General features: G+C 41.7%; 1 protein-coding gene across 1 annotated transcript; it reads left to right on the forward strand.

Annotated features, from left to right (window-relative positions):
• Nucleotides 1-8,311: 8,311 nt before the first annotated feature.
• Nucleotides 8,312-8,659, forward strand: LOC149155969 (uncharacterized). The gene has a single exon (XM_089444592.1). The coding sequence runs from the start codon at nt 8,312-8,314 to the stop codon at nt 8,657-8,659; it is 348 nt and encodes a 115-aa protein (XP_089300718.1).
• The last annotated feature ends 6,190 nt before the right edge of the window (nt 8,660-14,849 follow it).

The following is a 14,849-nucleotide window of genomic DNA, read 5'->3' on the forward strand; positions in this document are numbered from 1 at the left end:
CCTCTGTTTCCGAAATAGAATTTCTCCAAAATATCTTGATTTTTGGAGTTCCCCTACTTTTCTTGCACAAAATTAGGGAAATAATATCTAGATATTTTATGGAAAATTCATTGGCATAACCACTTGAGCATCACTAAAGTTCACTAACACTCCTCCTGGTCTAACAGCAGGAGATAACAGGTTGATTAACGCTCCTTTATGCTTGTAAACAAGCTTTATAAAGTAGGCTGTCAATGTACAAAGAGAGTTAGTGTGGATTCTGGGCCTGCAACTGTGGTCATTCTTTTAGTCATCTTGTCCTTCTCCTCTGAGTTGATTAGGAGGTCAATTTGTCCTATAATAGCGGTGGTTGTGGCCACAATAGGAACTCACACCATTTTCCCGTGTCCTTCTTCGTCTTCATGGTGTTTTTCTTTACCTGCGGCTTTGGCGGGTTGTCCTGGGTAGCCCCACCTTGGCTTGGTCCTTTGTTTTGTGGTTTGGGGGCACCTTTTCCTTGCTTTGGATTTGCAGATCCAAAGTCCCACTTCTTTTTTTTAAACTTCTACTCAATCTTGATAGTGTACCGATACGTCGTGCCGAGCGAGGAAATGTCTAGGAACTCCATCTCGTCCTGGATGTACTTTTGTAGACATCCACGGTACATTAGCACCAAATGCCGCTAAGTATCCTTGATACCCAGCTTAGTGCGAAGTCTATGGAAAATATTTGTGAACTCTGGCACATCTTGGTCCCTTCCCTACCATAGCGTGGACCACTTTATGTATTTGTCTTCATAGCTTCCGATAGGGGAATATTTTTCCTTGATGGCATCTTGGAAATAATTCCAAGTGGGTGCGGCTGAAAACAACGAGGGTTCACTCTCGTCCTTTTGTTCACAGTAGGTTTCCCACTAGTCCTTGACATGTGGGGTGGCTTTGAGAAGTGTAAAAGTAATCTTTTCCCGATTAGAAAAGTCATGAACTAAAAAATATCCTTCCCATATATTTAACCATTTATCTATGACGTCTGCATCTATTAGGCCTTCTAGTATGGGAATATTGAAGTTAACTTGTACCTTAAAAGGAGTGGTTCCTCCAGAGTGGTTGTTGGATAAAGATGCATCGATTGTGGGTAGCCATCGAAGGATTTGGGAAAAGTTATCCATCATCACATCCCTCTATCACTCAAGGGCTTCCTTGAGAAACATTTTGAAAGGATCTCTTGCACCCTTGTCTTTCTTTTGTTCCACCATGGGAGGTCATTGGGTTTTGCAAGGCTGATCTTGCAAAGGTTCAACCATATCATGCCCTAACTACTTATACCTTGACCTCATTGGGGACATGCAAAGAAAAACAGAGAAAGAGCAGACCTCTTTGATACCACTGATCCAAACTTAAACAGGAATGCAACAACTTACATATATAATCATAAACACAGAGATGTAGCAGAAAAGCACTTCATTTCATTAATAGAAAAATACTGAACTATGCTTACAAATAGAATGTAAATAAGATAGCTCTGGTGATGGTAGCTTATCTATGAGAAGAGAAGTTGTGGCTACATGCCTTTGAACTATGTTACAATTAGGCTCAAGGGCCTATTTATTATTGGAAAACATGAGAAAACCCTAAACAATCAAAACCCTAACCCCAAGAGATGTAGCACCAAGAGTTTATGGGCCCCGTTGGGGTTAGTTGGGTAGCCAACTTCTTGGGGTTGTAACTTGGTCATATTATCTCCTTTTGGTGTGTACGATACCTTGTTGGAAATTTCTCGCTGAGTACTATAGGTTTCGTCACAAGCCCATGCCTATGGACCCAAAAACAATTCCGTTTAGGGGGTCAAAATTTCTCTGGAAGTTCACGACCCGAAAAACTACTAAAAATAGTAAATGCTGAAATGAACGAGGAAACAAATGAAACTGAATGGGGGAGTCTAGGTGGAATAGGTAGGTTGCCACCAATGCCCCCCTGGATCAATTGAGGAATGTTTCCTTCACATCCATTTGATGTATCTTCCATTCCTTCTGCACTACAAGAGCTAATTGAAGAGTACCTTGCAACTGGAGTAAATGTCTCCTCATAGTCAATTCCCTCCACCTGAGAGAACCCCTTGGTCACAAATCTAGCCTTGTGTTTCTCAATGTTTCCATCTGTTTCTTGCTTCACCTTGTAGATCCACCTAGAACCTACCACTGACTTGTCCTCTTGTTGGGTAGTGCAAACCTCACAAAACGAGTATGGGGTGCGAAGCCTGGAATTTTGGGTAATATTAGGGTACAAGGCTTCGCGGAAAGTGTAGAGCGTGAATGATAGTAGCATGGTTCAAAGGGTAGTCTACCCAAAAATAATGTAAAGAAATAGTAATATAGTTAGCCCGTGGAGGGATCGCGGGCCAAGGGAAAGTATAAATAGAGTGGGGCTCTATGAGGGAAAGTAGTTCTTTTGGAAGATGGAATGTAATGGGTTCTAAAAGGAAATAACTTGTAAGTGTTTGTAAGTCTGAGCTGAGGGAGTAGGGTAGAAGGTAGAGGCTCTGCAGCTATGTGCACAGAGGCTTGGAAAGTCTACAACTATGTGCGCAGGCCCCTGCAGCTGAGTGCACAGGGTGGATCTAGATGTATTGTTGAAGATTGATAATAAAGATAAGTTTCTTCTAAATTCTATGTTGGTTGCAACTTTACTCATTTATGATCAATGAAATGTTATGATTTCTACATTTTCTACGGTTGAATACATGTGAACTAGATTAATCTTAATGTGCGAAGTAACCAAAGATAATAAATGTTTGCTTAAAGACCGTTTTAACTATATCAAACTAGTAATCAATGATTTAATCTGTAATAAACGTGATAAGGGTATTTTGATTTGCGTGGATCTAGCCTAGTGCGAGGCTACAGAATAGAACGCGAGCCCCAAACCACATCCAAGACATCCCCAGGGTGTGGAAACCTAGTTCCAACACCCTCCCTTGCTACCTTGGGTGAGACCTCAGTCCGCGCTTTGCGGGCTGTTGCCGAAAGGGCCGATAGCTACGGGATTTGTTTGGCTAAATAATTCTTCCGAACTTGGGTCAAGCCCCTATAAGCCAACAAATGGTTCCATTGCCTGGAACAGGATCTGCCTAAGGGGTGTCTAGTGTGAAAGGCAGGGATGTTAGAGGAAAGAGCAACGAAGGATCAGGACGATAGTAATGGTGAGCGCCATCCAGTTACCAATGTTCAAGGGAGAAGGAAGTGAAGATCCAGAAAAGTTTTGGTTTGTATTGAATTCAGTATGGAACATGCAATAGATCACGAATGATGATATCAAGAAAGTTGTCTTAGTCAGCACAGGACCGAGCACTAACATGGTATATGAAGTATTCATGCATCAACCCAATGGCAGGGATAACAGACATCTACACGGAGTTAAAAGAGGAGTTTAGTTGGCCAAAATCAGAATCACAGTCGATCGTAGGATTCAAAGAAATCGTGATGGTGCCTGGTGAGACCCCATGGGATCTAGACCAGAGGTTAAAAAGCACTATTTGTGAAGCTAACATGACCTTGAAAAATGCACAGCACTGTGCTTGGTTCATCGCATCACTAACACCATATTTGAAATCAACTTTGTCATAGTAGAACATCTCAACCCAAGCAGAACCATTGGAGGCAGCAATGTGGCTGCAAGAAACCCCGGTACAGAACCCAGGGTTGGGCGTTCAACAAATCCAAGCATAGGTCCAAAATTTGTGTTTGGAAATACAAAATTCAAAACAAGACCAGCCGCCGGAAGTTTGAGAAGAAGTTTGGTGCATCAAGTGTAGGGGCCAGGGACATGATAAAGACCATTGTCCAGTCGTAGTAAACTTGGTGGTCATGGGGGGACCAACACCTTTGCGACCAGAGGCACAGGCAGGGCCGAGCGTGATCGCCCCACTTTGGTACGCAATCTGTCAAGTAGGAGGAAAACACAACACAGATAATTGCCATCTATTGCTGAAATACAATTAGACCCCCCAGCAGCTCTTTTGCAACTTTTGTAGATCAGTGGGTCGTGAGGATATATATTGTCGAATGTTGGTGGATTAGGCATTTGCCTACCGAATACAAACTACAGGATGAGGTCAAAATCTAGTTGCAACATTTGTGCGCAATGGATTCCAAGGACGGGGTTGAGGATGGGACGGAATGGGACCAGGAAGGGGTCGAGGACAACTAATTTGTTACAATTGTGGAGGACCAGGACACTACGCGCAGAATTTCACAAATCCAACTCGAGTATCATGTCCCTATTGTGAACAATTCGACCATGAAATGCTAGATTGTCCTATGTTTCTAGCATAGATTTGTGAAAAAAGGACAACACCTCCTATGACACAGAATGTCCAGATGATAAGGGCTAAACCACGCGATGAATAACCTAAGGTAAATATGGTACTAAGGAGCGGTGCAATCTTAAAAGGAGATTAGGTTGAGCCATATAAAGGTCCCTCAATGTTATCAACTTTCATAGAAACTTGCATGAAGTTACCTCACGATAATAGGGCAGTGAAAGGATTGCAGGAGGCAATTAACAAATATGCAGGATGGGGAGAACCTCGCATAGTCTAATGAATGGGGAGCCATACATTGTGGACCGGACAAGAAATGTGGTTAACAGTGCAGATTGGTGACTACGAGATGGATCAGGTCATTCTGGATCTCAGTTTAGATGCAAATGTCTTACCCAAGTAGACGTGGGAGCATATCAGCGAACCCCCAATCCAATGGTCTCCAATCCAATTATGGATGGCAAATCAGCAAAAGATCTTGCCCCTGGTTAGGCTGCAAGGAATCACCATAGACCTGGATGGTGTAAGCACCAGAACGGATTTTGAAGTTATTGAGATAGTGGACAAGAAAATCTTGTACCCCGCATTATTTGGAATAGATTGGGCCATCAACATGAATGGGATTATTGATTTCAAGTACAGGAATATGATATTTGAGAAAACATTGTGCCACATAGTTGTTCTACTAGATCCAACCAAGGGACCCCGCTACTTTGAACCTGTGCGCGACGACGAGTAGGACGAAGCCTTGGATTGCATCTACCAAATTGCTGCACAAAGGCCAATAAAGGGTAAGGTAATGGAGGAACGGAGAATTTCATAGGGTTACGCGGAACCATACACTGATGATTTGAAGGAAGAAGACGAGTAATGGCAGAACAGAATGAATGGGGCAACTATTGTGAGCTGCAGTATGCTGACAAAATCCATGTACTGCGTTAAAGCTCAGGACCGTGAGCTGCCGGTGTATGACGGGCTCATAGTAGTAAATGTATTCCTGGAGAAGTTTGAGAGCGCAATACTAGAATACTAGCGATTTGATGCGCTCAAATGGGCCTTCCGTGTGACACTGACGTGATGGTGGGGTACCCATGAAGGAACTTTAGCAGATTGGCGAAGATGTAAGCACATGATGCAGATATGATTTGGGAAGCCAACACTCCAACTAAAGGAGAAATATGATGGACGAGAAAATCCGCACATACATCTGAGCAAATGGACCAAAGCCTATGGCGAAGAGCCACAACCAGAATGGGTTCATCTATTTTATAATACCTTAGATGTCATCCCAAGGAATTGGTATACTGAAACAGAGCTTCGACGTGGCACATGTGAGTGGGATATCTTATGCAAAAGGTTTTTGTCAACATTTCTTTTTGAGGATCAATGGATGGATACAGTGGATGACACATTAAAGCTAGTAAAGATTGCAATTTTCACATTGTCGCTTTAACTGGAAGAAGTTGTGCAACCAGACTGGTCGCGACAGCTGAGCCGGGCCTTAGAATGTTACAATGTAAAAACAGAAGGGGACGAGGATGATCCGTGCGACATCAATATACTAGAATCCGAAGGAAGTTGATAAGTGTGCGGCCCTGAAATAGAAGATCCAGATGTCATAGCGCCATTAAAAAGGAAGCAAGTGAATATCGAAATAGAGGAAGAATTGAAGTATGATACGCTTGGGGATTATTGGGATGATGCTACCATGGAAAAGGTCATTGAGCTACTCAGGGAGTATTGTGACCTTCCCTACCAAGATTACAGAGTTGAAAGGGATTCAGGGTAAACTAGGAATGATGAAGATAACCTTGAAGCCTGACGCGAAGCCAGTAAAGCAACAACCTTACTGATTGAATCCAAAATACAAAGCAAAAGTACGAGAAGAGCTGGAAAAGATGCTGGCAACCGAGATCATTGAACCAGTCAAGGAGTCCGATTGGGTAAGTCTGATGGTGGTACAGGAGAAGAAATAGAAGGGTGAGATCTACATTTGCATGGATCTACAGGAACTCAATGATGCTTGTGTTAATGATCCATTTTCCACACCTTTTACCGATGAAATATTAGAAAATGTGGGCGGGTAGGAAGCATATTCCTTTACGGATGGGTTCTCTGGATACCATCAGATCAAGATCGCACCGGAGGATCGAAGCAAGACAACATTTGCTACAGAATGGGGTTGCTTTCAGTATACAGTGATGCCATTTGGGCTGAAGAATGCGCCAACAATATTTTCCTGCATTGTGGTAGCTACAATCAAGGAATTTATACATAAATTCTTGGAAGTCTATCTTGATGATTGGACCGTCTTTGGCTTGGTTAAGAAACTTATTGAGAGTTTACAATTAATGCTGGATACCTATCGTCAACACCAGATTGCGCTCAATCTAAAGAAGTGTACGTTCCTTGTTCCTTTCGAGAACTTGCTGGGTCACGTAGTTTGTAGGCAAGGCCTGATGGTGGATCCAGCAAAGATCACTGTCATATTAGGTCTGCAAGCATCGCGCAGTGTCAAACAGCTCCGTGCTACGCTGGGACACATGGGGTACTATCGGAAGTTCATAAAAGGTTACGCCCAGATCCCGGCTCCAATGGAACAATTGTTAAAAGAGGATGCAACGTATTGCTGGAACAAGGAATGTAACAAAATACTGGAATTGCTGAAGGAAAAAATGGCATCTGCCCCTATCTTGATCTTCACAAAATGGGACGTGGAGTTCCACGTGCATGTCGACGTGTCGTGTATCGCATTAGGAGCAGTACTTACTCAGGAAGGCACGGAGGCAGTTGACCACCCGATTGCGTTTGCAAGTCAAAGGTTGTCAAAAGCTGAGAAAAATTACTCTACTACTGAGTGAGAGGGATTGGCCATGGTGTACGCACTCCAAAAGTATCATCACTATTTGCTTGGAGGACATTTTAAGATGTATACTAAGGCGGGTATTTGTTTAAGGAATATGATTTTGAGGTTGTTGTAAAGCCAGGACGTTTGAATGCAGGTCCAGACCACTTATCCTAGATTGAGACGGGCGAGGAACCCATGAATCTAGAAGAAGGAATCTCAGATGCCCAGTTGTATGCAATGTGCATTGCGGATGGCCACTTTGAAGATATAATCTATTTTTTGACTACTGGCACTACGCCGCAGGGGTATTCTATGCAACAAAAGAAGGAATTGGTGACACAAACAATAGATTTCTCTGTGATTGCCGGCCATCTCTACAAGATGGGCCATGATGAGATATTACGTAGATATGTACCCAAGTTTGAACGAGAACAGATCCTTGCCGAAGCACATGGTGGGGTTGCTAGCAGACATTATGCGGGCCGCACCATAGCCCAGAAAGTTCTTCGCACTGGATTATGGTGGCCCACCCTACATCAAGATTCAAAAGCATACTGCCGAGCTTGCGATGTATGTCAACAAGTACTCAAGCCATCGTGAAGGGATGAAATGCCATTTCAGCCACAGGTAACACTACAACCATTTTAGAAATGGGTGATCAACTTCGTTAGACCTATTGAAATACGAGGGAAGACGAGCACGCGCTATATCATCACTGCGACCGAATACTTGACCCGATGGGTAGAAGCAAAACTAGTTAAGGATTTCACAGCTGTGACAGCAGCAAAGTTCTTGTTCGAGAATGTGTTGACCAAGTTTGGGTGTCCTAAGATTCTCATGAGTGATCGAGGAATGCATTTTTTGAACGAAACCATTAGCGCGCTCACTGAGGAATTCCAAATATATCACCAACAGAGCACGCCATACCATCTACAAGAAAATGGGAGCATTGAGGCATTCAACAAAATTTTGGAAGCTACACTAACTAAGATTTGAAATGTGCGATGGAACGATTGGGACTTGTGCATCCTTGCTGTGCTATGGGCATACTGAACCACGTGAAAAAGGTTGACAAGCTAGACACCGTTTTGACTAGTCTATGGTAAGGAGACTGTGATGCTTATGGAATATATCGTGCCCAGCCTATAGATTGCAGCAGCTATAGGAATGGCAGATTGTGGGGCATTGGAAGAAAGGCTCGCACAACTCGATGAACTGGATGAAGAACGATTTCTGGTGGGATTTCATCAGCAGGTACAAAAACAATGCGAGAAAGCATGGTATGATTGCCATATCAAGGTGCACACATTCAAGAAGGATGACCTCGTATTATTATATGAGAGTAAGTTCGAAAAATTCCTAGGTAAACTCTATATGCATTGGCTGGGGCCTTATGTCATTAAAGAAGTAACTGATGGGGGTGCAGTTCAACTGGCTAAGCTCAATAGAGACCCCTTCCTAGGAAGAGCGAATGGTAGTCGCCTGAAGCTCTATACAAGCAGGTTGACTGCCTGACTAACCATTCCACAAAGAGTCTCACTGCTTCGACCAGTTGAAAGAGAGCGAGGGATGATAAAGCAGTCTGGGGAAAAGATGTGTCAGTATCAGGGCATGTGTACAGTTAGCCAACAATCAGGAGCGTGGTTTCGTGAATAGAGCCACACGGGTGCACCGCTCCAAGGAATGATGACCGTTAATACCACTGTTCATGACAAGATGGCTGCATTATGGCAAAAGGGAGTGGGCGGCGGGCAATTAAGAGCCACAGTACGAGCCAAATATGAAATGATCGACCACAAATTTCACACAAGAAGGTTACACGAGCTAGAACAAGTGGCAATCCAGGCATTTGAAGTTTGCATGGCTTATAAATCACCATGGGGAATCCGCTGGGAAACCTACACTTTCAAAATACAAATGGAGTTGTTCATCATCTCTGCACCCGGCATGCACTCGAAGGTAGTAATCTGGCCGAAGCAGGGGCAAGACTCTCTAAGGAGTTCGGTATTGACAGCTGCGGGTATCCCGCAGGCTGTGACATCGCTAGCAAGGGATGTACTAGAAAAAGGGAATGCGAAATAGAATTGGTCCAGATGTCGTCACCCCGCCTAGGGGCAAGATGGCTCATTACAACAGAACAATAGAAGGATGGACAGACGGCAACCTGTTGAGGGCCCTGAAATCGGGTCAACAACAAGGGGGATACCCACCCGGTCGGGAACCTGGTTGGCGGCTCCGTGCCCGTTTGGTGTAGCGGGTCCGACTGGGGATAAAGGGACCAGCTTCCCATTCTATGGGGGTGTGTGTGTATAGAGTTCGGTGATGTGTGTGTGTGTAAGATTTAGATAATGAAAATATGGAATTATTTCTAAGCTAATCTAGTTCTAAACTCTGAGACTAAACTTTATACTACTTTAATCTATCAAGAACAACACATCTAATCTACGCTAACCCGGGATAGAACTTTTTCCATTATTCGATCTAGAAAGATTTCACACAATAACTGGTAATGAAGATTATTCAGCTATTATGAGAATATAAAATCAATTAAGATGAACCATCCTGCATAAAAAGTTAAACAAAACGGTTGTGAACAGCATATCGCATAATCAGTTATTCATGTATTAAGCATAAATCAATGACTCCACCGTACAAAAGTGCCAAATGGTAGTCTACTCATTCATACGTTAACATATAAACAACATCAACTGTATATTACTCTAAGAATGCAAGTAGAAACTCGTCAAGAGATAAAAGTACCATTTATGACTGACTTTATACTCACAGACCTGAAGCAATAATGATCTATTTCTACTTACTTCTAATGCCTACTAAGAGTACAGAAGTGCAACCTCAGTAGCAGGTATTAAAATGCAAACATAAATAAATCTTGATCTGTCCATTCATCAAAAACCCCCTCCGAGGGTGCAGAAGTGCATGTTCTGAGGACAAGTTTTTTGACAAATTTCCGGACCCTTCTCCAATGCAACGAGAAGGGTTAAATACTACTAACCGGCTAATTTTAATTACACAAATTTAGGGAACGGCTTCAAATGACCGCCCTTTTACTAAAACAAATTTATTTCTAAAAACTGAATCTAATTTCTAACCATTTCTGTATCTGCTCCTTAGTGCTGTAAGCGATGCGCTGTTCGCCATGAAAGAGTCAGCCGCTTGTCCTTTCCTTTTTTTCAAGCTTGAAAATTAGAAATAACAAGAGCTGGCACCTCTTTCTGACAAACTAGAAGATATTTTTGAAAGTGTTCTTCTGGAGGAGTGTCTTCATGGCGTGTACTCTTAGTACAACTCAGATTTCTTTCAAATTGATTGTGTTGTTGCTATTTCGGTTTCCGGCCGTGCGAATGACTCAATGAGCTGGGGATTTTGTTGCCTGAATGATTTTCTCAATTGAAACTTGTTTCCATTCTTTGTTCCAGGCTTTTCTGATACGTCTTTCCCCTTAAGCGTTTTTCTTTTTTCTTTACCCAATTTGGGACTCAGGATCTTTCATAAACGCTTTGCTTTTGTGCGCCTTTGACTCTGAGTCCTAGATAGCCTATTTCCATCAGCATTTGTTGAGTGATACTCTGGGATCTGTGGTCCTGCTGTATGCAGTATCCATCTGCGACGTCATCTCCTCTCTTTTCTTCTAGTTCTGGCGCTTTTCCTTGGATGTTTCCTGCATATAGATTTATATCAGTTGCTGACTTATAGTTCACGTAAACGAAAAGAGACAGAAGAAAAGATTGACATGAAAGCAATTAAGTTCTAATGAATGCATAATCATGTCACCCATTATGACTTGACTCTTCGAAAAACGCAACATAATCATCCTTGGATACACAAGCGTACAATCATTAATTTCCCGTAAGGTGCGCGCCTAACTTTAGGCTCCTAGATCATGTCGAGGAATGCCTGCGACGATTGGCTTCTGCGATTTGCATTGCAGCATCGAAGATTGCGAGGTAAATAGGTGGCATCGTAGCGATTGATAGTCTCATTTGTCACACACCATAGATCGCAGGTCGCAGCTTTGCATGGTCGCAGATCGCATATCGCAATATCGCAAGGTCGCAAGGTTTTTCGCTTTGTCACTCTGTGCTGCTCATGCGACATTGTGACGTGCGACGTCGCATATCGGCTGTCGGCTGCTCTTTAGGTTCTCCTCTTTTGAGCGCCTTTAATGCATGCGATGCGATGAGTTCTCGCGTCGCTCTTCCTTGATGTGTTTGTGTGCTTTGGGAAAGCGCTCCTTTTTCCTTTGCGACGCGATATAGCTCTTAGGGAGTTGATACAAAAGTTTTTTTTTTCAAACAAAAATATTTTTTGGATTTTTTGGTTAAGGGTCCCCCTTTGCTTGATGTTATTACTAATATCAAACAAAGAGGGGGGTTGTTGGTGACCACAACAATGGCGATTCACTGTGAAGAACCAGTTATCTTTTCATTTCTATTGACCGTTCACTTCCGAAACAGCAAAAATTTTTATATGTCTAAATTTTGTTATGGACAGATAGAGTAGATTTCCCCTCACTTTGTCGATGATATTTTGTTTCAACCCATTTTATATCTCAATTTCTTGCTTCCTCAGGTTTCTTCTTGCATTTGCATCAGACATTACTTGGTCTTGATAAAAGATAAAATAAGGTCTTCTCTACGTACTGGCTTAAAAGTATGCTCATTTTCCGTAGGTAGAGCCTCTGCTACCCGCAAGCATCCATAGCCTCGACAGGGTTACCATATTATCCAGCAATGATCCTTTTTACTGCTTGAGGTTACTCGCAACATTCCAGAGAAAAATCCTTTTTAACACACTTTTCCTTTTTTAATTCTCTAAAGAAAAATGTCCTGGTTTGGTGGCCAAATTATGACACAGTCATTCACCTGATTTACACTTGTGCTGAACAAGCCGTCTCGTGATGAGACCTCTTGTCTTTGGATTGCAACAATCTTAAGTCGTTGCCCTGTTTTGATAGACAGTATTGGCAAAGTCAACAAGTTATAATATCTGTGATCATGATAAGCCGGCTCGTGATGAGACCTCTTATTCTTTGAGATATAGTGTTTTGCTTGGATTGTTTCTCTGGATGCTGTAGTTTCCTTTTTGCAGGGAGGATTTCATTGTTTTTCCTTAAGAAAGCTCTGGACGACAATAATAGAGTTTTTGAAAACAACAGCTTTGCAGAGAATGCTTATTTTATTATTGATGATACCCTTCATGGTGCTGATGCAAAACAATTCTTTTACCAGAGGTTGCTTTTGTCAAAGTTTTTTAGAGGTTGAAATGAGTATCGTAATCAAAGTGAAGTTAACTCTATTTGTCAATAATAAAATTCAGATATTCAAAAAAATTTGCTATTTGTACAAGCGAAATCAAAATCTGATAGAGAATTGACGTGCTCTTTCATGAATCCTTTTTAAATGATCATCTACAACGGGTTTTATTCGAAAGAGAAAAGCAAAACAAAATAAAAACTAAAAACTAAATCTATCCTACAAAAATTAGAATGTTTCTCTTCTATGGAAAATATAATTTAAGAATCAGTCCATTGACAGGTAAAGAATCTCTCCTTCCTGCCAGATCCTGCAACACGAATGTAGATGGGCCTACGACTTCCACAATCTGAAAAGGGCCAAGCCACAGCTTCTGAAATTTCGTATGTTTGCCCTTTTCTTCATGAGCCTTATCCCATTTCAAAACTAAATCACCCATCTGAAAGTTTTTTCTGGTTATGATGGCTGAGTCAAAAGAAGATTTTATTAGCGCTTGGTGATGAGCATGGGTTTTCCTAGCTTGTTCTCTTTGTTCTTCTAGTTTGATTATTTCCATTTGTCTTAATTGTAAAGAGGAAGTAGATACTTCATTGATATATTGCACTAAAGACAAAGAGGGAATGACTAGGTGAGTCAGAAGAACCACTTCTCTCCCATAAACTAAATTAAAGGGAGAGGTGTCGATTGAAGCTTTCTTTATGATTCTATCAGCCCATAAAGCATTTACCAGCGCTTTGTGCCAATTCCTTTGGTTTTGGTTGACTGTTCTTTTGATAATTCTGATTAGGTTCTTGTTTGTTGATTCAGCCAATCCATTACCTTGCGGATAGTAGTTGGCAGAATATTTCAGTTTGAAACCTCTTTTAAGCGCAAACTTAGTCATAGTATTTCCAGAAAAATATGAAGCGTTATCAAATATTAATGTTGTTGGAAATCCAAACCTGGTGATGATAAATTGATCTATGAATTCAATAATATTTTCAGAATGAACTGTCTTGAGAGGAACTGCTTCTACCCATTTGGTAAAATAATCAGTTTCCGTAAGGATATACTTATGCTGCTTAGAAGAGTGAGGAACGATCTCACCTATTATGTCCAAGCCCCATTGACTGAATGGTTGGTCGATGATGACTGGTTGTAGCGGCATGGCAGGTTTCCTTTGTTTTCCTGCAGCAGTCTGGCAGACTTGGCATCTCCTCACGTGATTGTATGAGTCTTTGAACAGCGTGGGCCAATAATATCCTGCACGCAAGATTTTATGTGCAGTCGCATCTCCGGCATAGTGTCCGCCTGCTGGTCCATCATGGAGTTCCTGCAAAACCTTTTCGACTTCAGTTTTCTCAAGGCACCTAAGAAGCACAGAATCGTAATTCCTTTTAAACAAGACATCATTTATGAGCTGGTATTGTTTAGCTTTTAATCTCAGAGCTCTTTTCTTGGTATGATCCAGACGTGATGGAGCATACCCGTTCTTAAGAAAATAAATGGTGTCAGCATATGATGATTCTGCATCGTTTAGGCTTACCTCGTACGTTTGTATCTCTTAAGATGAGTTCTCAGGGATTTACGATTCTCCGGCTAACATCTTGCAGAAGCCTTGACCTCTTACGATGTTTGCTGGTTTGATCTCAAGATCATATTCTTGTAAAGCGGTAATCCAATTAGCTCTCTTTTCGCCCACGTCTTTCTGCACTAAAAGGTTTCTTACCGCCGGAAACGGTACTATGACTTTAGTGTGGGCTTTAAGCAAGAAAGGTCTGAAATATTTGATCGCTTTGAAAACAGCGTATGCTTGTTTCTCTACGTATGAGTAATTAAGTTCAGCACCTTGTAAGTTCGAGCTAAAGAATGCGATTGGAGCTTCCGCTTTCTCTTGATTTGTTTGGGTCAAAATCGCGACATAGGATTTCTCTGAGGCAAAAGTGTATAAGGTAAAAGATTCTGAAAAATTTGGGGTGGCCAAAGATGGAGCATTGATGATAGCTTGTTTGATTAAGTTGAACGCTTCGTGCTCATCTAGGCCCCATTTGAAATTTGAATTCTTTTTTATCATATTTTGTAAGGGAGAAATAATACGTGAAAAATCCGGGACAAATCTTTTGACAAAATTGATCTGTCCAAGGAAGGATTGCATGGCTTTCTTGTTATGAGGTATGGATATTTCGGAAATTTCCTTGATTCTGTCAGGTTCTATATGAATACCAGATTTCGACACTACGAATCCGAGCAATTTCCCTTCGCTTAATGCAAAGAAAGATTTCTTTGGGTTGAGCGAAATCCCATACCTCAAGCATCTTTGAAAGATTTGCTTCAAATCTTTGAGGTGGTTGTTTCATTTTTTGGAGTACACTGTTATATAATCCAAGTAAATCACTACTGATTTATTGAATAACCCTTTAAACGCGATGTCCATGGCTCTCTAAAAGGTAGCT

The sequence above is a fragment of the Pinus tabuliformis genome, chromosome 9 (genome assembly GCF_031772625.1).
Source record: "Pinus tabuliformis cultivar Carrire ecotype Pingquan chromosome 9, CPIR1, whole genome shotgun sequence".
Classification (NCBI taxonomy): Eukaryota; Viridiplantae; Streptophyta; class Pinopsida; order Pinales; family Pinaceae; genus Pinus; species Pinus tabuliformis.